This window comes from Felis catus, chromosome B3 (genome assembly GCF_018350175.1).
Source record: "Felis catus isolate Fca126 chromosome B3, F.catus_Fca126_mat1.0, whole genome shotgun sequence".
Classification (NCBI taxonomy): Eukaryota; Metazoa; Chordata; class Mammalia; order Carnivora; family Felidae; genus Felis; species Felis catus.
Genome location: NC_058373.1, coordinates 11,124,885 through 11,149,885, shown reverse-complemented (window position 1 = coordinate 11,149,885; position 25,001 = coordinate 11,124,885). Strand labels below are relative to the sequence as shown.

General features: G+C 47.1%; 1 protein-coding gene and 1 long non-coding RNA gene across 8 annotated transcripts in view; one reads left to right on the top strand and one right to left on the bottom strand.

The window, feature by feature from the left end:
* Positions 1-228: 228 nt before the first annotated feature.
* Positions 229-25,001, bottom strand: part of SLCO3A1 (solute carrier organic anion transporter family member 3A1) — a 312,860-nt gene continuing 288,087 nt past the window's right edge. For 2 of the 5 annotated variants that reach the window (XR_006598872.1, XR_006598870.1), the window contains 2 exons: positions 1,176-9,643; positions 229-913 (listed from right to left, as the gene is read on the bottom strand). Coding sequence is in view for 2 of the 5 variants with exons in the window: in XM_023254947.2 (XP_023110715.2) it covers positions 831-913; positions 9,401-9,643 (326 nt within the window). In the remaining 3 variants the exon portion in view is untranslated. Of the gene's footprint in view, positions 914-1,175; positions 9,644-18,002; positions 18,221-19,576; positions 19,579-25,001 lie in introns of those variants that run through there. The other 3 variants (XR_006598871.1, XM_023254947.2, XM_023254948.2) reach the window with 3 other exon arrangements.
* LOC109500514 lies at positions 9,638-23,212 on the top strand. Of its 3 annotated transcripts, none has more exons than XR_006598873.1 (5): positions 9,638-10,089; positions 11,356-11,455; positions 13,386-13,516; positions 18,707-20,546; positions 22,235-23,212. It is a non-coding gene; the product is annotated as an uncharacterized LOC109500514 (long non-coding RNA). The 3 variants fall into 3 exon arrangements; XR_006598874.1 differs by having other exon boundaries at positions 12,144-13,516; XR_006598875.1 differs by lacking the exon at positions 9,638-10,089 and adding an exon at positions 10,637-10,731.

Sequence of the window (25,001 nt, the reverse complement as noted above, 5' to 3'; positions counted from 1 at the left end):
GAGGAGTCAGCTCACTTGGTCAACGCCACGCCAGTACCAAGTGCTGGGGTAAGGATTCAAAGCCAGGACTGTTTTGGCTCCAAAGCTCATGCTCTTTTGAACTCAAAGCCCACAAATATAGAACATACACAGCCAGAAACACTCTCCAAAAGAACCGCTGCAAGATCATTCTACCCCAAAAACACAAGAGAAAAAAAAGAGACTAGAGATTACAGCATGAGACAGAGAAAGAATTAAAATAGTGCTTTTAATATAATTTTCAGCAAATGTACAGTGTGTACTTTACATCACGTATTCTAAACTGCTCATCTGGAAAATATAAGCTGCAAAAATACAGAATACCACACTCAAAATCTATTGAGTATGTGCTTTTTTTCCCCTCCCTTCTGTGAAACAGGGTCATTTTTGCCACCCCCTCATTGCAATCCAGCCTTGGCTGGTTTTTCGGAAGAGCTGCTGGAGCCCTCCGTCAGAGAAGCAGCCTGAAGAAGGGGGGGAGGGGGTTCTAAAGCGTGTCAGCAGGATGTCCCCACAGGAGCCAAGGGAGGGATGGGCCAAAGGGAATTTGCACACTTAGTCAACATTACTCTTTGGCGACCTGGGAAAAATGCCCTACCCCAAGGGTTTAGAGGACTCCTGACCACAGCCACCTCCTTAGTCCTCATCACAGGCCTATGCTTGGGGCCTTAAAGGACCACATTCTGGCCAGATAATCCACACAGGGACCCTTGGGTTCTCGGGCAGGGCAGAGCACGCTAAGTCAGGCCTGCGAGGTCTGTGGATAATGGCGGGCTGTTCTCTGGAGGAGGAGGAGGAGGAGGGCCAGGCCCTCAGCTTCTCACAAAGGAGTCTTCTGAAGGTGAATGTGACTCAGGGCAGGTTTTCTCAGTCTCAATGTCTTGGTACTCTGTGCCTAAAAGGGGAGGAGGGAAGAAGAGCCAAGAGGAAAAAGAGATCGGTCTTTTCTGGTTTTCCTATATATATATATATATATTTTAAAGGCTTATATAATAGTATCAGGGCTTTCCAGTGGAATGGACAAGAGAAGTCATGCAATGAAATACTGGGTTTTACTCCATGTAACCCAAGCAGCCGGATTCCAAGCCCAGAGGCCTTTGTGAAGGCCAAATCTTTCTAAGAGGCGTATTTATCTATTATCTATCCCAACACTCAACTGGCTGTTTCTTCTATGGGAACGAATAAGATGTATCCCAGTCATTAACTTGTCCTCATCTCCTATAAATCACCAGTGACAAGCCTTGTGTTCTGGGACTCCAAATGTCGCCGCAATCTTCTGCTGAAGATGTGGCTGAGCGCCAGAGAATACCTCTAGCGTCATAATGTCATGCTTTGTCCTCCAGCATCCCGGACGTTCTGTTTTCTTTTCAGCCACAGGATTCACCGCACGCTGAGTCACACAGTCTCCTCACTGGAGCAGAGTTTTTAAGCCTATGCCACACTTCCAAAATAGATGCTGTGGCTTCACTTAAAAGGCATTAAAGACCCAGCTAGTCCCTGCGATGATTTATAAGCTGGGCAGGTCCCATTGAGCAGAGCACACACCTTTGCTGTTCAATGATAAGCACAGTGGGACCATACAAATCCCTGCTCATTTACTTGTCCTCTTTAAGACTCCGACCCGGTGTTACAAAAAGGTGACAGCGTGGAAATGTCACTCTTGTCCTCAGGGTTTTGCAGCTGAGAGCTGGCTTATGGAAGGCAGCTCATGTGTTCGGGGGCGGTTGGGAGCATGATTCCTCAGTGTTTGAGAGGGTCAAGTGGCCTTGGGGTTTTGCTGGAAGCCTGGGGGCCAGGAAGCTGGGGAGGGTGGTATAAAAGTGAGAGAGCTGGGTTCTTGTGCCCAGAACAAATAAGGTAGAGGATGGTGAGTGGCAGGGACACTTCCCCCGATGTGGCTAAGGTAGAAGAAGGAAGGAGGGGTGTGTTTAAAGATCTCTAATGTTTAATTACTAAAGCAAAATAGGTTTTTTTTTTTCCTTTTCATTTTAGATCCCCGTGCCCATCGGCAAAATTTTGCAGAGGTTCTCACCTCCAGCTCTTGGCTCATTTTCTCTATGAAGTCTAGATTTCTGTGGGATTTCCTACCCCAGAGATGTCCTGCTGGCCTTGTTGAAGCTTTCTAAGAAGCAGGTCTGTATATTCACTTTGGTGGCTACATGGTGGTATAGTGGAAAGAGCACAGGTTCTGGAGTCAGACCTGGCGCTGGCTCCTGGTGGCTTTTCTAACTCCCTGTGTGACTTTAAGAGGCTTGGGTTTACGGAACCTTAGTTTCCTGACCTGTAAAAGTGGAAAAAATGATACTTACCTTTACCGGGTGTAAAGCTGCTGGGTGCATTACCTGGGACCATGCCTTCTGGCATGTGGCATGTGGGTAGCAGGCTCTTAAATGTGAGCTCTCCAGCCCCTTCTTCCTTTAAGGTGCTGGGCCAATCTATATGTTAGCTGGGTTCCTTTTGTAGTGCAACTTCCTACATTGCACATTTCTGATTCATCTTATGGCCTTAGATTATAAAGCCAAAGTCTCACAAACATATCACCACGAGAGCTCTCTTCTATTAAGTTAGCATGAATTTAAGAAAAAAACATTATTTTGGGGGACTTAATGGGATGGCAAGATCTCAACCTACAGGAATGTTAAACCTCCAGAAAATTTACTATTCCATTTGCTCGTAGCAGAAGGAGACAATCTCTTTGCCTTATGGAAAAATATTCAGAATTTATGCTAATCACCAACCACTGATTGCTGGCCTGAGTCATTAATGCAAAAATAGAAATGTCTAGAAACTCTCTTCCTAAAAGCTTAATATCTGATAACAGAGCAAGACCTATTCAACCAGTGACCAGTGTTGGTGTGTCTGAGGGCCCTGGGGCAGAGCCAAACTCCCGAGGTAGATGTTACGCACCATGGCGGAGGGGTGTCTGGAGTCTCCCCATTGCAGCCGATGACCAGCACTGAGGAATGCCTCCCTGGCATCTCAGAATGCATCAGAGCAAAGGAATCTCCTGTTTCCTCTTACCTGCTTCTCGTATACCACCCCATAGAAATTGATCACTGGGCTCTGTGGTCAAGACCAGGAACACAGGAAGGACGGAAGTCCTTGGAAGACACCTGTCATGGTATGCTGGTTGTTACATGAGGGGGCACGTGAGAGTGTGTAGAACCCACAGTCTTCCTAAGCCAGAGTCTTCCTGCTGAGGCAGTCCCTACGGGAGCGGGGTGTGGGGTGTGGGCTCACATCTTGCCCAGTATATGCAGGGGATGCCCGTAAAGCCAAAGATCACGGGCTTTGGATTCACAGACCTGGGTTCGAATCTTAGCTCTGCTTTGTGGCCTTGAGCCAATCCTGGAAGCCTTCCCTACCTCGTTTCCTGCTCCTGTAAACTGATGTTAGAAACAGTTCCTGCCTCACAGGGTTCTTGCTGAGATTAAGTGAGCTATTACGTGTAATAAGCTGGTTCACGGTAAGTGCTTGGTAAATGTTAGCTATTATTAGTTATTATTAGTGCTTACCAATTATTCCACCTGGTGTATCTATTAGCTCCATGGTGCCAGTGTTTTGTGTTGGTGGACAGGGATTCGAAATACTATTTGGATTTACTTTTTTCACCCATTCCTACATTTCTTCCTCCCATCCCTATTTTATCGCTTAAGAAAAAAAGGACAATTATTGTGGTCGAACTATGTAGATCAGATCCTGTAGTTCCAATTCCAGTCCACAGAGAGCAAGATGATGTTGCCTTCATTTGCAAATCCTGACAGTGATGGGGTACTCACCTCATTCCTGGAAAATGGGCTACCTGCATGAATTCCTGTGGTAACATCAGGGCTGATGGGCACCTGGCTACAGGACCCTTCCAACACATAACTTGGCATATGCCACGGCAGCCTTGGCTGTTAGAGTCCCCTACCCCCCAACCCTGCTGTGTGACTTCAGACCTCTGCATATGACTGCCCTTGGCCACTGCCTGTCTTTGTAAATAAAGCTTTATTGGAACACAGCCTACACAGTTGTTTACACTTGAGCGGCTTTCATGCTGTAACAGAGTTCAGTGGTCTGAACCATATGCCCTCAAAACCTAAAATGCTTGTCACCTGGCCCTTTACAGAAAGTTTGTCAACTTGTTCTGGTGGCCCTCTCTGTAGAGGCGACCTTCTCCCCCAGCTCTCTGGCAGCCACCCACTGCTCTTTAGTTCTTGGTTCTGGACCATGCCTCTATCTCTCAAACCTTCCTGATTCTCGATGCCAGGAAGCCAAACTTACCACCACCATTTCTCAGCCCTCCTTGGGCCCAGTCAGAGCTGGGCTCTTCACATAATCATTCTATTGCTTTTATGTTCAGGTCTGTCTGGCTCACTGAACTGTGAGCTCTTGGAGGATGGAACCATGTCTTTTCGTCTTCATATCTGGCCCATGGCCTGGCATATTGTCAAAATCTTAATAAAGGAATGAAGGAATACATCTTTAGAAGATATCAAGTTCATGCAATACATCCCCTAATGGCGACAACTGTGCAAAGGAAAACTGAGCTACCATGTGGATGGTCTCTGAGAGGTAGTTCTGTCTGTCTCCAGAGCAGTCGCGGCTGGCTGAGGTACAGGACAATCTTTGCTTTTCTGAATTTGCCATTTTAGTCTTTGTAACCCCTTCCTGCCACGATGACCAAGCACTCTGAGGTCACCTACAAACGTGAGAAACGGGAGGTGTGGGTGGGTGGCTGTGTGTGCAGATAGTGTAGATTCCACGTGTAACCCGGGGCAACAGGCCCCCGAGACACATCTGAACAAGAATATCTTGTTGCACATTCTACCAGTTAGAGATCCTTCTGTCTTGCCGAATTATTCATGAGCAACCATAATCCCCCATGGGGGCTGGGTCTGAAGGCTATCATCAGGGACAGCTGTTCAAAGAGGTTAGGTCCTTGTACCTTCAGAACTCAAGAACTTGGACTGAGCAGTGATGGGACAACGAACAAGAGAAAGCTCGGAGGGTAAGGACTATGTTTATGTTCCAAACTAACTTTCCAGGCTGGACTTCATTTCACCAGCACCTTCTCTTGGACAACGTGGCACCTCTTAAGTATTCGCCCTGGATTCTAACCTACAGGGAAACAACACATCATGGTTGAGAGCAGGCTGAGGAGAGGGCTCAGCAATCAAGCCCCTACTGCATGTCTGGAATTTTCTGAGCGATCACAATGGTCAGATAAGAACACCACAAGACAGCACATATTCTCTGCTGGTCTGAAAAACAGCTTGTGTGGCTTTCTCCCTTCATTCAAAACAAACCCAACCGAATACACAAACAACACTCGAGCGGAATGTCACCAAATGGTACAAGTTTATCCTGTCCTTCTCCCTCTGATCAGCCTGCTGATTTCTACACATTGACCTGTATTGCTGAACGCTGCTGAGGAGTGCTTATGGTTCAGGTCCGGTAGGCCTGACTGGGTGGAGAAGACATCACACTTAGAAGGACCTGAACAGCATACAGCGAGGAGACCAGCTTGCAGGTTCATCGAAGCCAACAATGACTTTTCCTCAGAGGGTTTCTCAGTGAGTGTGCGTGTGTATTTTACTTCTCCCCCCATTTTATATGCTCCCCAATGAATGGCCTGCTCCAGAAGGCTGGTCATGGTGGTGGTGGTTGTGGTGGGGGTGATGATGGTTAGCAACCATGGCTGAATCCTCTTACTGAGAAGGTTCCTCGGGAGTGGACTAGGGATCATCCTGGGGACTGGCTGGTTGCCCCCGTATGCAACGTTTCTGCGGGTCACCTCAGAGGGCCTCTCGGGCTCCTTCATTAGCTGTGGGGACAGCCTGCGGGCTGTGGCCTTCTGGAGTGGCAGCTTTCCAAGGGGAAGGGATGGGAAAATCTTGCCATGCCTGAGGGGAAGTTCTAGGTCACGACTGGAGACAGGGAAGTGGAATCAGGGATTTAAATGGATAGACACCACTTTACAATGTACAGGCCTAACTTTAAAACTCATCACTAGAGGAAGCTATTCTACTGTAAAGTGGTGAGAAAAGAGTGACTTTTATGGAGCAGCACACTCCTTCCTACTTGGAAGACATTAACAAGTCTGTCAAAGGATTCCTTAGAAGCTCTTGGCTTCCCCTTATTAATCTGCCTGCTAAGCGCTACTAGCAAACTCCTTAGGGGGGACCGTGAGTGGAAGCCTCTCTTGCTCCTTCATTAGCTGTGAGGAAAGCCCACATGCTGTGGCCTTCTGGAGTGGCAGCATCCCCAGGGTGCCTTGGCGCTTCACAGCCTTCCTCGGCGGAGGCGTGGAGGGGGCCAGGCCGCTGGTCTTCCTGTCAGCACACACCGAAACCCCATCCCCCAGAGGGAAACCCACTCTTACAAAGGGTGTTCGCTTCACACGCAGGCATGATATTGGTCAAAAAACTTAGCCTATATACGTAGGAGTTACACAAGTCTGTCAAAAGTCGCAGCAAAGAGAGGCTTTTTCATCCATCTCTGGGCACGTTCGACCAAGATGGCGGAGGAGTTTGTAGCAGGAGAGAGAGAAGCTTAGCATTAACCTTCTAGGTTTATTCTTTCCCTTAAGTTTTTGTTTTCTGTTAGTCCAGCGGGGCTCTTAGCAGGGAATCTTTTCATTCACTCAAAACCAAACAAATAACCGAGGAGCTCGATCTAACACTGTATGTACAATGATTCTTTGCAGCACAAAAGGAAACACTAAAACCAGACTACGTTTTCTGTTCTGTAGTAGGAGAGAAATTAAAACCCTAAAAGGTAACACAACGCACTTTAGAGCCATCTCGCAATAGACGGCTTTCGGTTCATACCTACTTGTTGACAAAATTGAGCCCTGGCAGTGTTTTCCTTTTTCATCCTAACATCTCATTCATCCTAAAATCTTAGGGGGAAAAAAAAAAATCCAAAAATGCAAAGCGTTTTCAAAAAGCTTTTTTTAAGCAAATGGCCCTGTGAAAACAGGTCATCGGGCCTCGCTGTGTGCGTACTGAGTTTTGGAGAGCTATGCAGACGGCAGTGCCCTGTTAGCAATACATTTCAGAGCAACACTACCCCCAAACCTGTACAGGAAGGTTTCAAAACCTTTGGAGTGACAGAGCATACATATTTTATGAATCGCTTGGAGAACAATCCCTCCTTTTACTAGTTAACACATTGATGACTGTCCCCGTGCTCACCGACAAGGACAGACTAAAAGTAAACGCGTGGGAGTGTTTTGGAAGCATCCTGTCCCAGGCAGCTGATCATGGTGGCCCCGCACCGGGACACCAGCTTCTCTCTGGGTCCTCCTTGCTGGGTGGTGCTTTCTCTGCTTTCGGGCTGTCACTCAAACTGCCCCATTAACGGTGTATGTTAGAAATGTGGCACAACAGCCCTCTCTTCAGAGCCTCCACTCTTTTCTTTCCTGATTCTTTTGTTATCCTCTGGGTGAACTGCAAATATGTGTCTGAGGTGAAAAGGCAAACAGCCAACCAAACCACCCCTGAGAGCTTCCCCAGGGCCACAAGTGGCCCGGACAAAGGTCACTGAAGAAACACGAAAGGTACGTTAAACGGGCCGTGTGTGTGTGTGTGTGTGTGCGCGTGTGCACACGCTCTCGCATAAGCTCTGTCCCCTTATGGACGTGGCCTTATGAGGCTGAGGCTGCTTGACTGTGAGAGGTTTTCCCAAGATTCTCATCCCAAACAATGAGGTTTGCTTGCTAGCTGTTTGAGGTTTGGCCACTTTCGAAACAAAGGCCTCTTTGTTCAAGACTGACCCTGAAAACAGAGACATGTTAATGCATCGGACAAGCGGTAGCTTCCGCGACCTTGCGGGTCTGTTCGCCGTCACAGACCGCCCCACAGCTGGGGCCAGGGAACTGCTTTTCCTCTTGCCTAGCCCCAGAAGCACCGCACCCCTGCACACAACCAACATCTAAGTGTGTCTCCTCCACGGGTTGAAAAGAAGGCCTCTCGAAATGTGAAGCATGAATATAAAAGGGCTTCCCATGACAGCGATCACTGAATCATGGGGAATAAAGCCAGAAGGCGAATTTGCAATTCATCACATTATCCCCTGTTGTCTCAAATGTGATTCTTTTAAAGGCAAGCTGCCTATACACTCTTTCTCCAAGCATTTCTTCTTCTTCTTCTTCTTCTAACACACTGTATATCCTTGTTTTTGCAGAATATCCGAATGAGGACCAAATGATAAAACAAAAATTACAATAGATTAATTGCATCCCTTGAATCACATTATATTTTTGGTGCATTAAAAAAAGGAGAAAAGTAAAAGCAACCAGCATAATAAACTCAGCCTAGAGAACTGTGTCAGTGACTTGAAGAGTTAACACAGATTTTAGAAGTGGTTAAAAATAGTATTAGAGGATTATACATACAACAGTTTGAAATTCATATGCATTGCATTTTTTTTTTTTAAATGGCAAAACGTTTGGCAAATGTAAGCAAATGACTTGGACTGTGCTGGGTTTCACCGGCTCTGAGCAAAGTCAGTCATAGCCAGGTGAGGCCCGCTGCTTCCTGAGGTCACTCTGTGGGGCTGGGGGGTGCTGTGGGGGGAGGTGGGGTGCTGGCCCCCCCACGCCCGGCTCCCCCTTGGGCCCTCAGTCTTGAACATGGAGCTGGTGAGAGGTGCCAATTACAGACTCCAGCACGGATCACCCATTAGCATCGCTGAGAGAACTCTGGGGCCTTGAACCACATGCAGACTGGGTGAGTCGTCTACACAGTGACCCATATTGCAAAAGTTAGAGGAGGGGGGGGCTCCCGCTCCGACTTGCACACCCCCCCACCCTTGCATGGAGGGGGCGGGTGGCACGGGGTATGTCACTAGTGTTTATCCTGGCAATGTTGTCAACTTGGGCTTTTTAGTAGACTTTTAAAAAAATGGTTTGTGTGTGTATGTATATCCAGAAATGTCCATCCTCCAAGCTGGGCCACCACTGTTCCCTGAACTTGGCCGTGCCTGTTGCTTGCGGCGATCGGCATCCCGAAGAACCTTCAAAGAGAAGACTCTGGGCCCCAGCAGGTCGTACGTCAGACACACGATCCCGTGCTCTCCTTATTCTGAATCCTGTCTGGCTCTGATTTTGAGAAAAAGGACAAAGGTGGTGGTGTGTGTACGTGTGGTGTGTGTGTCTCTGTACTGAGTTTTGTGGGCTTTTTTTTGAAAATTTTTTTTTTTTTTTAGGAAAAAAATGACCCTTTGATTACTAATACAGAGTTCAGCCTCCTTAGTCACTATAAAACAGATTCCATGTTTTCACACCACTCATGGTCTTCAAGGTTATAGATAAATTTTGTCCTATGGGTCTGGCTGGCGGGCACAGGGTCCCTCCCCAGATTGTCTAGGGTCAGAGTAGAGGCAAAGAACTCACTGGTGCTCAGCCCGCCCTCGTGGTTTTTGATGTAGCGTTTATAGTTTTTCCTCAGGCACTGCCACGTGGTTGTGTAGAGGACGAAGGCAGAGGACTTCAGCACGATGGCGATGCTGACGTACAGGTATCTGTAGGCCACGTTGTCGTACAGGACGCAGGCGCCTTGCTCCCCGCAGAACGTGCTCCAGAACAGGCAGGTGGAGTCGATGCCGGCCCCAAAGATGAGGGGAGGGGGGATGAAGCCTGCGAGAGGGGGAAAGAACACGGCACGCTTACCCTCGGGCTCTGCAGGCTGGCCTCTCCAGCCCACACGCGTGCACCGCTCTCCCCCCACAGGACCACGGGGCTGGCGTGTCCCACTGGGTGGCTCCACGGCACGGGCCCGGACAGCCTGGAGTCCGAACCCCAGCTCCGCCCAAACCTGCACGAGGTCTCTAAGCCCCCTGTGCCTTAGTTTCCTCATCTGCAAAATGGGGATAATATCACTTCTGCTCAGACTGCTGTGAAGACGGACTAAATGGACCCAGGAAAAGCATTTAGGATGGTGCCCGGCACACAGTAAACACAAAATAAATGACGTCTGCTACTACTGTCATCCGCTGAGAGTCTGAGAAGAGACAGAGAAGCTTCCCTGAAGGGACCGTTCTGCGTCTCAGAGAAGTACAACCACACAGAGGAAATGCAAGGAGGTATCGTGCTCTCTGTACGGGGCTTCTAAGGCTGTGTTCGAGTGAAGGGAGTTGGGAACAGAAGGGAACAGAAGTTGAAACGAGCGCATTTAACCTTTGTGTGTGTGTCTGTACACACACACGCATACATGCAGCCTCATACGTGTGCACGTGTTACGTACACAAGCATGTATAACACACTCACATGCATGTGTATGTGTGTATCGTTTAAGATGGAAACCATTTGCATACATGCTGACAACGTCCCTTCCCCTGGATATTACCACTGGATTGAATCCTTTTCCTTCTGAGCCGGGAACCAGTTTTCAAACCCTCACCCTAGAGTATTTCAGGCACTTTCAACCAGCGATCAAAAATGGTGGAGATGAAAACTCTCCTCAGTTCAGTTCTGTGTTTCTGTCCCTTGTCCAAGCTCAAAAGTTATCAGTCCTGGCTGCACATTAAAATCATCCAAGGTGTTCCCTCCTAGAACAACTAGGTTAGAATGTCTGGTGTGTGGCCCGCTCATCAGCATTGTGAAGTCATCCCCTGGGGATTCTGGCCTGTTGGGGGGGGGGGGCAGGGGAGGAAACTGTTTCATCTGTGCAATGGGAAATCAGTGAATGGCTCATTAATACAGATTAATTGCCTCAGAACAAAAAGGTACCCTTAAGGCCAGAATGTGGGGCCAATCATATCCAGGGAGAGACCTTAGAAGCAGAGAGTGATCACCGGAAGCAAGTGGCAACAGTTCTGAGATCCCATTTCTGGGGTATCCTGCTATCTGGAGTGTTCCTTCCAGGGCCAGACCTGGAGCGTCAGTTTCACTTTTTATTAAGGAAGGTCCCTCTGAGAATTCGATGAGAGTTAGATCCTTAGTCCAGAAAATTACATCTACCCACAAGAATCACACCCATATTTCAGGTGGTTCATGAACCCCTGATGTCCATTCACGATCCCCAGAATTAAAACACGTGTGTCAAACATGCCGCAAACCCTCTTTTCGGAGGGGCCCCCTGAAGGCAGCCTGGGAGGGAAAAGGCTCACTGAGGGAGACCATGCTTCCTTCGTTTTAATGTCAGGCCTGGGATGGGCGTGCGGGAGGGGGAGGGGTGCTGCACTGTCCCATCAGTGCTAACAAGGTTGGGCCCAGGTGCCTTAGCACTTCCCAGCTCAGTCCCGTGTTAGCCCAGAAAGAAATTCCAGAGTAGGAATTTTAGTTGAAACCTCATTAAACTTCCCAAGCAGCTTGACTTTGTAAATCAACAACCTGCTCCCTCTTTGCAGCTTCCAGGTCTGCTTGGTCTCGCCGAATGGAAACTCCTAGAATCCCAGCATTGTCTGCCCTAAAGTCTGTCCATGAGTCTGAGGCCTTCCTCCCCAACCAGTGAGTGCTCTCCCCGCCCCCACCCCCCACCCTGCAACAAATGCCCTGGTTCATGTAACAGAAAACGAGCTCACTGGACTAACCCAATGGAGCCAACCACGTAAGAGAAACTAAGTCACCCTCCACATTATTTAGGTAAAGAAATGGAGATTGGGAGCCACTTTAAATTGATAGACTCGGGGAAAATGGGACAAATCTGGCTGTTTCTATGGTCTCATGGGATCACTTGCCTCCATTCACCTATTTCTCTGGGTTTTATGAGGTTGCGATAGCCTCCAAATGTTCCTCCCTCTTCTTCCTTCTGCCTTTCTTGAGGTCACTTTGTCCTAGCTCACCTGTTACAGCACAGTGGGGAGTGGCCTGTGAGGACACTGTCAACAGCTCTGCCGTGGGAAGGGACTGACAGCACACGGGCTCTTTGCTCCCAGTGCAGAGGGACTGGAAGAGTTGCAGACAAATCCACATTGGGCACATGTGGTCATATTTTAAGCCCATCAGAGGAAATTTACAATATAAAGGAGCCATTCCTTAATACTTGCTTTGGACCAAAATATCCCTCTAAAATGCCAAGATGTAACTCCTTCATGAATCTGTATCTGTGTGAGGGTTTCTAAAATACTGTGTTATCTTTAAAGTAGGGCATACTTCTTTGTGCTAACGGTGTCGGTTTTATCCTGCCTACTGTCAGGCTCCATTACCAGATGACACAGCCTGGAAGGAGTCAGAAAAAGCCTTCAAACAGAAATTAGAAAGCTAAGTGCCTAGAAAAGCTTTTCATATTTTGGAGAGCCTTTGTGCTGGAGAAGAAAAGAACCTTGAACTTGTGTCGAAAGCCTTAGGATTGGGGCAAGTCGCTTGATCTCTTGGTGCCTCAGTTTCTTGATCTTTAAAATGGAGCTAATACTGCCCACCTGGCCAGGATCAAGATGAGCCCTGTTATAAATGAGGTGTTATGCACAAGTCTGGTCCTTCCATAGGGCCCACAGGTTTTGTTAACTTATTCATGGTATACAGGGGGTTGGGGGACTAATTTAGAATAAACTCTGGGTTTAATACTTTAAGCATAACCTTTATAAGTTTCCCTTTATATTTATAAAAAAACAAACTGGCTTTCCCACCAGATTCATCTTTATATTGGCTTAAAATTGTTCCCCAAAGGGGAGCTCTGGCTATCAGGTGTGCAAAGAATACCAGAGAAGAACTGACTGGATCTCTTTTTTTAAAGGTCATTCTAGAACTCACCTGACGGCTAATGCTCCCATGCAGCCACCCATTCATCATCCTGTTTATCACTCTGGTGGGCCAAATAAAATCTCAGGCTGTCCCTGCAAGATACTGCCTCCCCAGTCACCAATGGAGACTCCCACAAGAGTGCTGTAATAATGGTGGAAATTAATGATGGGAAACCGCTCTAACACAGACTAGAGAGAACAGACGGGGGAGCCATAGAGCAAGAACAAGTGTCAATTACAGACCCTAACAGGGAAAGATGTAGGTTGCATCTCCTACAGGAAATCAACTACCCCAGCAACTCAGCCAGTAAGAAGCTGTCATCACGCTGAACTCTTGCTTTTCTCCAATGGATTTTCATTCAGAACAACCCCTCTCAACTTCCTCCTCCATAAAGTAACCTTCCTCTCCTTTACGATAGGACTTGTCTATGGTTTTGCTATACCCTGCGTGCCCTGAGTTGCAATTCTGCTTCCAAATAAACCCATGTTTTGCTGGTAAAATAATGGGCTTTTAGGTTTTAGAGAGCAGGGGAGAAGGGCAGAGGGAAAGAGAGAATCTCAAGTAGGTTCCATGCTCAGTGCAGAGCCTGACATGGAGCTTGATCCCACCATCCTGGGATCATGGCTTGAGCCAAAATCAAGTCAGATGCTCAACCGACTGGGCGATCTAGGTGCCTCAATGGACTTTTATTTTTAAGGTTACCATTATTTGGTGATGAGAGGTGGGATCCAGAGAAGACCTGCAGCAGCTTGGGAGCTGGTGAGCAACCAGGGCAGGTGCCCACGGAGTTCAGTGAGCTGCCTTCCTGTTGACCTTGGAGTTTCGAAGGTCAGTTTGTCTCTTGGATTTCAAGCTCCGCTCTGTGTTTTGAGCTCCCCAGACTTTGAGATCTGTTTTAAGGCTTTGTTCTTTCTGAGAGTACTCGTTTAGCCTTTGGTAAAGTATCCTGATTCCTTCTGGAACCAGGTTGCTCCTGTTGAAAATTTTTCCTCTACAGAATAAACCTCTAAGAAAGGGGGCCCCAGCTGTCAAACTGCTTTAGAGGGTGCCCTCCCCTCTTCTGCGAGCCCAGCTGGTTTTATGTTTCAAATCCCATGGTCCCTCTTCATGTGCATTTCTAACTAAGCGGGACAACTTAACAAAAAGTAATGTGCATCTTCAGTGGGGAACTTTCCGTCTTCCTAAATTGACTCTTCTCAAAACTGAATTGGACAGGCCTGGTTCTAAAACTGTCAACAGAACGGGGCACCTGTATTGACTGGTATTGTGAAGCTTCCAAACATCATCAGGAATCTGGAATGTATACTAGCTGAGGCAAACAAACAAAAAAAAGGGCTGCTGAGGCCACTTTTCCCCTTCTCTGTCCCCTTCGTCTCACAGCCTCTGGGCTTGGTTCCCACCTTTGGCGCCATTTTCCTTTATCCCCTGCACTGCCTCCTTACTTCCGTATGTTCCCTCAGGCTAATCCTTTCACTGAACTTGCCTTTTCCTCTGAAGGAACCTTCCCCTCCTCTCCTGGACCTATTAATATGTGTCTCTCTGAGGATCCAAATGAACCCCACATTGCCTTTGTTCCCTGGAACAAAGCCAAATTGTGAGCCATAAAGAGATTTCTAAAGTGGCCGAGGACTCCCGTAAGGTTTGCTGAAGAATTTCACAGTTATTCCAACTGACCAACCTGGTTTCTCAGATTTATAGTAGTCCACGTGCTTGTTGGGGAGGGCCAGGCCAAACACTGGATGAAACTAGCCCATTGGGACCACCCTGAGAGGGGATTTAGGGAAACAGACCCCTAATTTTTGGCAGGATATTAGAATGCTGTACCCACCAATGATGGTAGCTTTTACTTAAGCCTGTTGATTGGAACAAAATTCAGGCTTGCACACAAAAGCCTGGTGAACCTGTTCATGACTATTACAATCAACTCCAAATTGTCTTTAAAGAAAATTCTGGTCTTTCTTTAGATGTGGAATGCCCCCAGGTAGCATTAAACTCAATTTATTTATTTATTTTTTATGTTTATTTTTGAGAGGGGGGGGGGACACAGATTCGAAGTAGGCTCCAGGCTCTGAGCTGGCAGCACAAAGCCCAAGGCGGGGCTTGAACCCACAAACTGTCAGATCCTGACCTGAAGCCACCCAGGCACCCTTAAACTCGATTTATTAATGGGCTGAACATGGATATTTCTTTTTTGTTGTTGTTAAAAGGACCAGGATGGAATGGGAAACTGCACACCCCAGATTTAACTGGGCAAGCCAGCTCACTTATGCTCTAGATGAGTCATCTAAAAGAAAAGACTGCTACAATTCTCCGTTTTCAATGCTGGCAAATGAATGCCCCTAACGACAACCAACCCTCCCCTAATATCTGCTATTATTGCAAAGGGCCAGGACCGTGGAAAAAAACTGTGACAGGCTGAAGTGCCACAGTCCCCTGCAGCCTTTGTACCCAGTGTCAGGGTCCCGAGGAACTACAGGGCTCTTCCCAAGCCTCTCTATCTATCGGCTCAGAGAAAGCACTCTCCTGTCAATAGGGACAAAGAGTTTCATTCTCAGAAACTGCACTCTTGTTGCTCAAGCCCCTGCTACACAGCAGCTGCTGTCTCGGAGTACAAAACCAGTTCAAATAGTGTGTGGGGGTGGGGGTGGGGTCTCTAATAAACCTCAGCAGTTTCCAGTCTCTGGAACCTACTCCCTTTTGTTTAGGTCCACTGAGAGCTACTCACCCTTTTCTCCTTATTTATTTATTGGGCTGAGATTTCTTAGAAAAATATCATGCCAGAATTTCTTTCTCCTTAACAATCTGCCAGTGGTCATCAAAATAGCCAACCTGGTGAATTAAGTGACCCTTTGGCACCTATTATTTGCTCCCACTCTGACACCACTAGAGCTGCGTCTGGGGTTATCAATCCTTTGTCCCTGAGGCATTGGCCACCATTCATTTTATGGGCACGCTCTTCAACTGATATTGGCAGAATCCATAGTATACCTCCCATCGATTCAAATAGATCCCTCAAAACCTCCCCCTGCCCCAGAAATAATCAATACTCTATAAATAAAGTAGTCCTTCAAGGCATCAAGGCCATAAAATAGATGATTACAGGGATCAAGGCCTTCTTAGCCCCTGCACTAGTCCCTGTAACATCCCGGTTTTACTTGTGAGAAAACCCAATGGCTGAAGATGGCAGTTTGTCCATGACCTCTAGGCAATAAATATTATCCCTCAATACTGTTATTCCCAAGCTCCATATGCTACTGACATCCATTCTGACTAAAAGCAAATCCTCACTGTAGTTGATAACTGCAGTGAATTTTTCAGTGTTCTAGTTGAGAAGGATCTTTGTGGTTCTACCTGGACAGTAATACCCCAGGGTTACACAGAGAGCCCTTCTCACTTTTCACACACCTTAAAGTTGATCTGGATGTTTGGCACACTACAGAGATGATTTCCATCTCTGCTCCCTTTCTCAAACTTCTTTATAGAAAACAGCACCTACCTGCTTAAAGCTTTTGGCCTTAAAGGGACACAAAGCCTCCAAACAGAAGGGCACCCGGGTGGCTCCGTCTGTTAAGCGTCCAACTTCGGCTCAGGTCATGATCTCGCAGTCTGAGTTTGAGCCCCACATGGGGCTCTGCGCTGACAGCTCGGAGACTGGAGCCTGCTTCAGGTTCTGTGTCTCCCTCTCTCTCTGCTCCTCCCCTACTTGCTCTCTCTCTCTCTCTCTCTCAAAAATAGACATTAGAAAAGGAATTTTCTTTAAAAAAGTCTCCAAATAGAAATTGCAGTTTTGAAATAAGGACCACATGTGGATCCGGGTAATTTTCATGACATCCAGAACCTCCCCAAACCTAAAACTGCCAATTAACGAGGTTTCTTTGGGACTGGCTGGCTACTGTTGAAATTAGATTCCAGACTTCTCTCTTATGGCTGAACCTCTATATGCCTTACCAAAACAAACAAACAAACAAACCCAGACAGACCTGACCCTGTTATTTGGAAAGATCAAGATGACACAGCTAATGAGACTTTAAAGCAAAGAGTAATAAAGGCCCCCTGTTCTCAGATACCCTAATTATCACCTTCCCCTTTCCCTGTTTATATGTGAGAGGAAAGGGAATGCCTTGGAGTCCCCATCAAAACATGGGACCATCAGCAGCAACACGTCCCTGTAGCACAGGGATACCCCCCTCTCGTCAGAGCCATTCCTGCCATTGTCCTTTTACTTGACGCCATGGGACCCCCCTCTAAACATCATTTAGAAGCCTGAATCCTAAATTCTCTTCACCTCACCTCTGAGGACATCCTCCTAACAGCTACTCCTCCTACAACTTTCTCGCTGCAATGACCTTCACCCGCTGTTCTCTGAGCCTCCTTCCTGGACCAGACCTCTTGCAGTCACTTAATGCTGACGGATCACCACTGGACTCCCTGTGACCACGTATAGGAAACTCCTCTAACCAATGCAGATTTTTCATGGTTTACTGAAGGTGCTTAAAGGATGAAAATGGTAACTATGATGGTATACCACTGCAGCTCCTTTTGAAGTCACTTTGGCGGTCCCCCTACCTTTGGCCCATCAGGCTGAGTTAAATGTTTTTACTTCAGCCGAGGGTAAAACCGCGAATAATGAAACTGATGATCTAGTTAGCCTTTGGAATACTTTGTGACTTTGGTATATTATATAACAATATTTGGTATATTATTATATTCTGGGCATTCCAGAACCGACTCCCTAGAGGCCAAAAGAAACCACCTTGCTAATATGTCCACCAAAAATGCTGCTCTTAGGGAAACCAGTAGCCAAACCCCTGTCATGGTCCAAAGGGATGTTCTCCTAAACAATCATTTGGAAAAACTGACCAGAGATGCCCAACAATTGGCTCCCAAAAATGAAAAATAGGACTAGCAATCTAATAATTGTTGGTTCAATAAAAAAAGAGAACTCTGGTTTGGACCAACTAACAATCCGGCCCTACCAGAAATTCTAAATTTCCTCTCACTTACGATTGCACACGTATTAAACCATTGGTCTATTAACAACATGACAGCAGCTATGAACCAATACTGATGAGAAAATATATTTTTTTTCCAAGTTTGAGAGAGAGCATGTGTGCACATGCGGGGCAGGGGCAGAGAGAGAGAATTCCAAGCAGGCTCCACACTGTCAGCACAGAGCCCAACATGGGGCTCGATCTCATGAACCAAGAGATCATGACCTGAGCCGAAATCAAGAGTCAGAAGTTTAACTGACTGAGCCACCCAGGCGCCCTGAGGAAATATTAAGACCACAAATGTGCCCACCTCCCTACCACAAAATGCAGGGAAACCTGTTTGCAATGCTCTAAATTACCCAATGGGCCATTCGAGTCTTGGCAGGTGAATTCATACAGCTTCCCCCATCTCCTGGATAGTTTTATAGTCATGGTTTGTAGGTTTTCTCTCTGGACTGAAGCTTTCCCTTGCAGATAGACCATTGTTTCTTCTGTGGCTAAAATTCTGTTGGAAGAAAATATCCCTACCTGGGGGGATGAACTTCACAGTGATCAGGGAACCGGTTTTACCGGTCAGGTGCTTTGACAAGTCTGTGTCTTTTGGCCAGTTTTACAACACTTCCATTGTGCATCCCACCCACAACCCTCAGGTAATGGTGCTAATGGGCACTCAACTGGCAGAACGGGTAGAGACCCTCCCATTGGCTTGGCTGAGAGCACTGCCCTTGGTCCTTCCAAGTCTCCGATCCAGCCCTGTTGGGATGGTCACAGGATGTCCAATGTGCTGCACTCCAGCTGGTCTTAAGGGTTAACTTGCTTCAGGTTAACCCATTCTTGCTGACCTGAGGCCCTTGATCTGTAGCAGAATTAATGTACTCTGAGCTTTGCAGACCGCTAGCCTGGAGCACAGAAGCACGAAAACTCTGCCAGGCCACAGAAGCCAGCAAGTCTGTTTGAAGCCGCCTCGGCTTTCTGATTAGCCTAGCAATTTTTTAAGCAAAATGTCTTTTTTTTTTTTTTTTTTTAGGTCACACAAATGATTTTATCGACCTCCCTCTGTGTGTCTGTAGACCTTGCTCTGGTAGAACGCAGTATGCTTGCACATCACAAACATGAACCGGAGCCCCGAGGGCTGAGATAACGTTTGTAGCTGGCATCATCCAGTCTGCACACGATGAGGGAATGTTGCAGGCCACTGCACTCCCTTTGCTGATTACCCTAAACCCTCTATAAACCCCCCTGGGCCAGGTAGAAACTTCGGAGTTGGCTTTTGGACAAGAGCCTGCCTTCTCCCCAGGTGGCCAGCCTTTTGAATAAAGCTTATATTCCTTTTCAATCAAAAGCTCATCTCTTTGAGTGCTGGCATCTTCAGGGACAGGAAGCCCCACTTGGGTTTGGTAGCACTTTAACCCACCATTGATAAAAGGCATGCTTCAACACTGGAGAGGCCTAATTGCTTCCTTAAAAACAGCCACGCTTCAGTCTTCTCACCGTGTATTACCGGAAGACAAAGACCTTGAGCATCACACGTTGCAACCTGGACTTTTTTTCTGGAGGTGTCTTTTCCAATAGACAAGATTCTGTTCAACCTTACCAGCAAGGCACTGTTGACCAATCCTGTGCTGACAAACACCAGAGAACAGACTCCTGGATCCACGAGACCCCTCTAAAGAGAGCACCACAGCCTGACTGGACCTGCACGCCATCCGATGACCTGAAAATCCAGATTTCCCGGCCCCGGAGCAGACGACATCTGATGAGATCTCTGGATCAGGCCTGTTAGAAGGTTCGGGGTTCACAGGAGTTTCTTTCATTTGGACATTAATGGACTCCTCTGGAGTCTTAGCCGAAATTCATGGTTTCTGAATTTTCGACTTTACTGTATTATTAGTAATACGCCTAAGTTCCAGCAGTTCTGAGATAACAATGCTGCTTTTCAACATCTTTGAAGTTTTGCTATTTTGCAAAACTTCGTGTTTATACCTGCACTGTATCTTCCCAAATGCACCCGGTTAATTCTCCCAGGAGGTTCCTGCAGTATCCCCTATTCTGTTCCCATGAGTGCTTTCAGTGGGGACTCCCAGGAGGTACACGTGACTCTGGGGTTTGTCCCCATACGAGGGACTTTTCCTTCCCTACGTGGGAGTAAGTGCCCACAAATATTTCTCATTGGCTACTTTCAGATCTAGGATCTTGTTTTAAAACCATCACATAATTTGGAACGGTCATGTTACTTTTGATTCTGTACTCGGTGCCTGTCAAACCTTTGTAAAAATGCCGTGACCGATAAGGACATGCTCTCTAGCACCTACAGTCTTGATAAGTATGGACTACAGATGGAAGTGGTCCTTGCGACTCGAACGGATCCCAGTAGTTTCCCATCTATACAATTTTCCACGGACGAGTGATGTGACACCCAGGAAAGATCCTTCCTGGCGCTGAGGGACCAAAAAAGGCCATTGAATTGTGAAAAACAGACTCTTGCTCCGTGATGCATTTGGAGAAGGATCTTGATCAAAAGGGGGAAATGTGAAAATTAATAAAGGGACACCTCACTGAAATGGAGTGGGAATAAAATGAGGAACCATCCTACTCAATGTCAATTACAGGAAGAGCTGTTCATTATAGACCCCAACAGAAGAATCCTCAATTACAGGTCCCAGGAGGGAATGAAGTGCATTGCATCTCCTACAAGAAACTGACTATCTCAGCCACTGAGGAAGCATCACCTCCCAACTTCCTCCTCTTTCTCTCTAAAATAACGTTCCTCTCCTTTGTTTACAACGGGTCCTGCCTGTGGTGCTGCAGTGACTTGCATGTCCCAAACTTCAATTCTTTGTTATTCCTGAATAAACCCATTTTTGCTGGTAAGTAACTTTAATTTTTAAGGTTAACACAGTAACTACTGTCTATTAACTACCCCCTCTCCCCAGCACTGTTGGGGGGCACTCTGAATGTATTAGGAGCCCCCGTCCATAACCCTATAACACTCCCTATCTTATGGACAGAGAAACTGAAGCTGAGAGAGATTAATTATTTGTCTCAGGCTTGACATTTCAAAACCCCAAACCCAATAATCTCCTTCTTACTAATTCAAAGTTTGTTCATTTGAAGCGAAGATTTTAGGGCTCTTATCAGGGATTTCCAGGGCTACAGAAAACATCTTATTTACCCTGCTGCTAAGCTCCTGGGAATAACTGGCTTGCAGAAGGCTGGTTTTGAAGCTTTCAGAGGTGAAACAGGGGAAGTTCTGATCTTTGCAAAGTGTGGAGGGGGAAACCCACACACAAGGAGGTTCTGATCTTTCCAGAGTGCTCCCTTCTCCAGGGTTATTAACGCATCGAGAAGGCTGGGAGACTGTTTTGTAAGCAAACTCAGTATTTTGCAGAACAACTCAGGCAGATACTTGTCAGAAGAAAGAGCTGACAACTGCCCTTCTTCAGAGAGAGCGAGCTCACATCTGAAGGTTGCTCGGTGGTGGGGAGACAATGACAGCTTTGGGACCCGAGATCACGTACTCTGGCTTCCAACTCCGCCACTTGGGAACCTGCCACCCTGGGAAGTCACTCCACTCAATCTCGGTCGCATTGCTTATTAAAATGGGCACAAGATGCCTCCCTGTACTAAATTTTTATACAGATCGAATGAGACGGCATTTGTGAAAGCCCCTCGTGTAGTGGGCTCAACAAATCCAGTTCCGTTCCTGTTCTTTGGATACCTGGAGATGTGCCCTCTTTTAAATCACCATCTCCAGCGAAAAGAGTTGCAAAATACTCTTCAAACCAAGACTCAGAGAATAACCCTAACTGGCAAGACTCCTTCATGTCCTAAGAATAAGTCTGTTTTGGAGGTTAATCAGCTGCTTCCAGAAGGGGTGCCAAGTGGATAAGGTATAGACAGGACCTATTCCTGCTCTGAGCTTCTTCATTCTGTTATGCCCTCAGTTACCTAAGGAACGAGGAGGGAGGGTGATGATGGTATGGTATTCTAGAAACTGTGTGTTTCCTCCCTGGAGGCTACGGTAGCATCCCGTCCCTTTGCCTTCCCTTCTCCCTATGTCTCCTGGGGAGACACTCACGGATGAAGTAGGGATGAACTAGTGCCCCATCACGGAGACACCGGAAACCCACAGTAGGTTGGGAAGGGTACCCGGAGGCTCCGTGCTGTTATGTGCTATTACAGAGAATATTAAAAGGATTAAATCTTTCTTCCTATTACGCTCTGGTCCCAGCTGCAGCCATGTATGTTTATATATTTCAATGCAAAAATTGCAGTACTATTTAAGGAAAGGGTCTCTGTTTTCCTGAAATCTATTAACGGAGATTAAACCCCATGGTTTTGTATTTTGGCTATTTAATTCATTCCCCGCCGCCCCCCTCCCCCCCCCCCCCCCGGGTTGAAAAAACTGGGCCTATTTATACTCTTTGGTGTAAACTTTAAAGATGAATTTAAAGGCTTTTGTAAGGAAAAGAAATTCACCTACCTTTTTGGGACAAAATGGAAGCTGAAAATTACTCTGGCATTTACATTTCAAAACGTATCCTTTCCTCTCCAGATTACCTGCCAAGGCTTGAAGTCACCATGCAATCCCTCTTCAGCCTGATTAGAATTACTGTCCTGACCAGCACAAGCCGCTGAGGGGGTGGGCGAAAAATAGATTCTCTCTGCTTCAGCAATGCCAAGAAAGAGACTGGACTTTTGGCACTGGCCAGCATTTTGCCCGTGGGCACTTGACATTGACTTTTCTTGAATCGGAGAGGTTGGGTGATGCTGCTCTGCTCTCATTTTATCCCTGGGTTCCATGTTCAAGTCACTAAGGCTCAAAGAGCCTCCCCACACCCATCCGGCCAGTAGTGGCAGGGCCGGACTCAAATCCTGCTGTGCCTGACTGCACCGGTCCACGGTGAGTATGTGATGACACCTGAGTGCAGGTAGGGAAGCAGATCCTGGGTGATGGCGGCACTTGAGGATGTCAGACCCATCGTTGCTTAATGTTTGATGAACAAGCAAATAGACGCACAGACGGGTGGGAGGGGTGTTCCATGCATTCCACCCATTGTACCCCATCCCGATCCTCCCACGGCTGGGTGCATGGCTTCTCATGTGGGGCCTCTGGCACACTGTGCTTACTTCTTGCAAAGCGCTCATTTAATGGGTTCATGTCTCCCACTTGCCTGTAGAACTTCTCTATATTCACGACTTCATGGTAGGAGCTCGGCAAATATTTGATGCACCGTATCAGGAGCTTCCCAGATGTGCTGTTCCTGCAGTACCTTCATGAATCGCCCAAGATCTGGGGACAGTCTGCTTGGGAATGACACCTGGGTCCAGACGGGCACCTTGAGATTCTCAATGCTTTCTGCTCAGCAGGTGCTCTGAAAACTAAGAGCAGGCGTTCGTGGGAGGAGAGTCTGTGGCGGCCAGCCCAGCCCCAACAATACCTTTCAGACACCTGACAGACTGCATCTCCTGACCTATGAAAGGCTTCTCCATGTGCCGCGTCACTGAGGCTGAAATTCTCTGCTGCACCTTGTGCTTCTGTTGGTTCTCTTTTACTTTCATATAGTTAGATGCGGGGTGAGGGGGTTTCAGTAGATGTTACCTCCACTGTAGGCCTCCATTTGTCCTTGCCTCTTAAGCCCACTGCCCTGCTGTGGTTAGCCGCTTCTCCCTTCGATGCGTTGATTAGTTGTGCCACACCTCACAGAACCTCCGTGCACCCTGCTGCCAGGCTGATCTCCCTAAATCAGAACTCTCAATGTATATCCAGTCTTCTCTAAATCTGTCATTCACTCCACACTGGCAACTACTTAGCCAAGTAAAATCTCTTTTTCCCTTGAGATTCAAGGTCCGGACCCTTTTAGCCCTATATATTCCTCATACCTGCTTCATTCTCCCACTGGAGCTCCCTGAGGGCAGGATGCTGGCTCCTGAGTATTTTTACATTCTTTGCAGCATCTTGAACAGTGTCTTGGGTGCAGCAGGATCTCAGCGACTATTTGTTTCCATTAATGTAACTTAGCCTAACATCCCAGGCACGCAGTGGACCCCAGGGGCAAGATTCTGGATCAGGTCTTCAAGCAGATGGCTTGCCAACACCCAGAGAGAAAAGCAGCGAGCAGGCATTTGCAAAAGGATGAAGAGGGACGGATCTGACTGCATCAGGAATTCTGCTCGGAGGAGACCATTCACTTTACTCTGAATTTACTGACGTAGCTCAGTGCCCTTCTCCCCCACTCGATTTCTACCAGAAGCCTTGGGCTTCTCCACAGACACCAATGCGGTTCTACACCCTGGGCTTTGTCATGTTTCCCTTATCCAGCTGAGGTACCATAGTCCATTTAACCCCACTTTGGTCTTCCTTAATTTCTTGGCCCCACACTCCTTCTACCACACCTGCCATTGATACAACCAACCACGTGTTCCCACTTCTACTCCAAAGCTGCTGGGGAAGCTCACGGAGCCACACTGACCCCTGACACTACAGTCCCTGCTCTATCAACTCCTTTCCACTGGCATTTAAAGCAACAGGAAAAAAATAATCTCCCATTCACTTCTGGGTCCTACCCTCTCTCCTTATACTCTTCATAGCTAATTACAGTAAAACCTTGGATTGGGAGTAATTTCTTCTGCACGAGACATCAAAACATTTTTAATCTTTAACTTGATAAATGAGCAATGTCTTCCAATAGGAGTAGTACGTGATGCTGCACATCACATGATCACAACTGAGCCAATGGTTCTCTCTCTCTCCTACCCCTCCCCCCGTTCTCTCTGTGGGATGGTGGGTGATCATCTCCCATGCTCAGATGCTCGGTCTCAGGCCATGATGTTTGGCAGAAATCAGTGATTTTTCAGAACATTGGAAGGTGCCCACAGCTGGCTCTAGTGTATTTTTTGTCACTTCAAAGCACCTCGGGACAGTCCTTTGCTTCTCCATCAAAGAGTAAGCTTAGGAATGGTCTGCTTCATGCTAGGTCAGGCTGCCTGCAGATAGAGACCCTTTCCTCTGCTGCCTTATTGCCAGTTACATTAAATACTGTATATGACAAGAATTTATCAATACTGTACTGTAGTCAACATCTGTTAGTGATAATGAAAGCCGTCCTACTCAATAACCCTTCTCTCTCTTGTTGCCCTCGCACCAGCCACGAAGGTTTTCAAAGGTAAGTGCAGGTTCATTTGTTTATTTTTCTTTGTATTTTCTACTTTCTCAATTATTTTGTATTATATCACAGTATTGTAATCATTTTCATATGAATATCTTTGGGTTGTGGAATGAATCACCTGAGTTTCCATTATTTCTTATGGGGAAGTTCGCT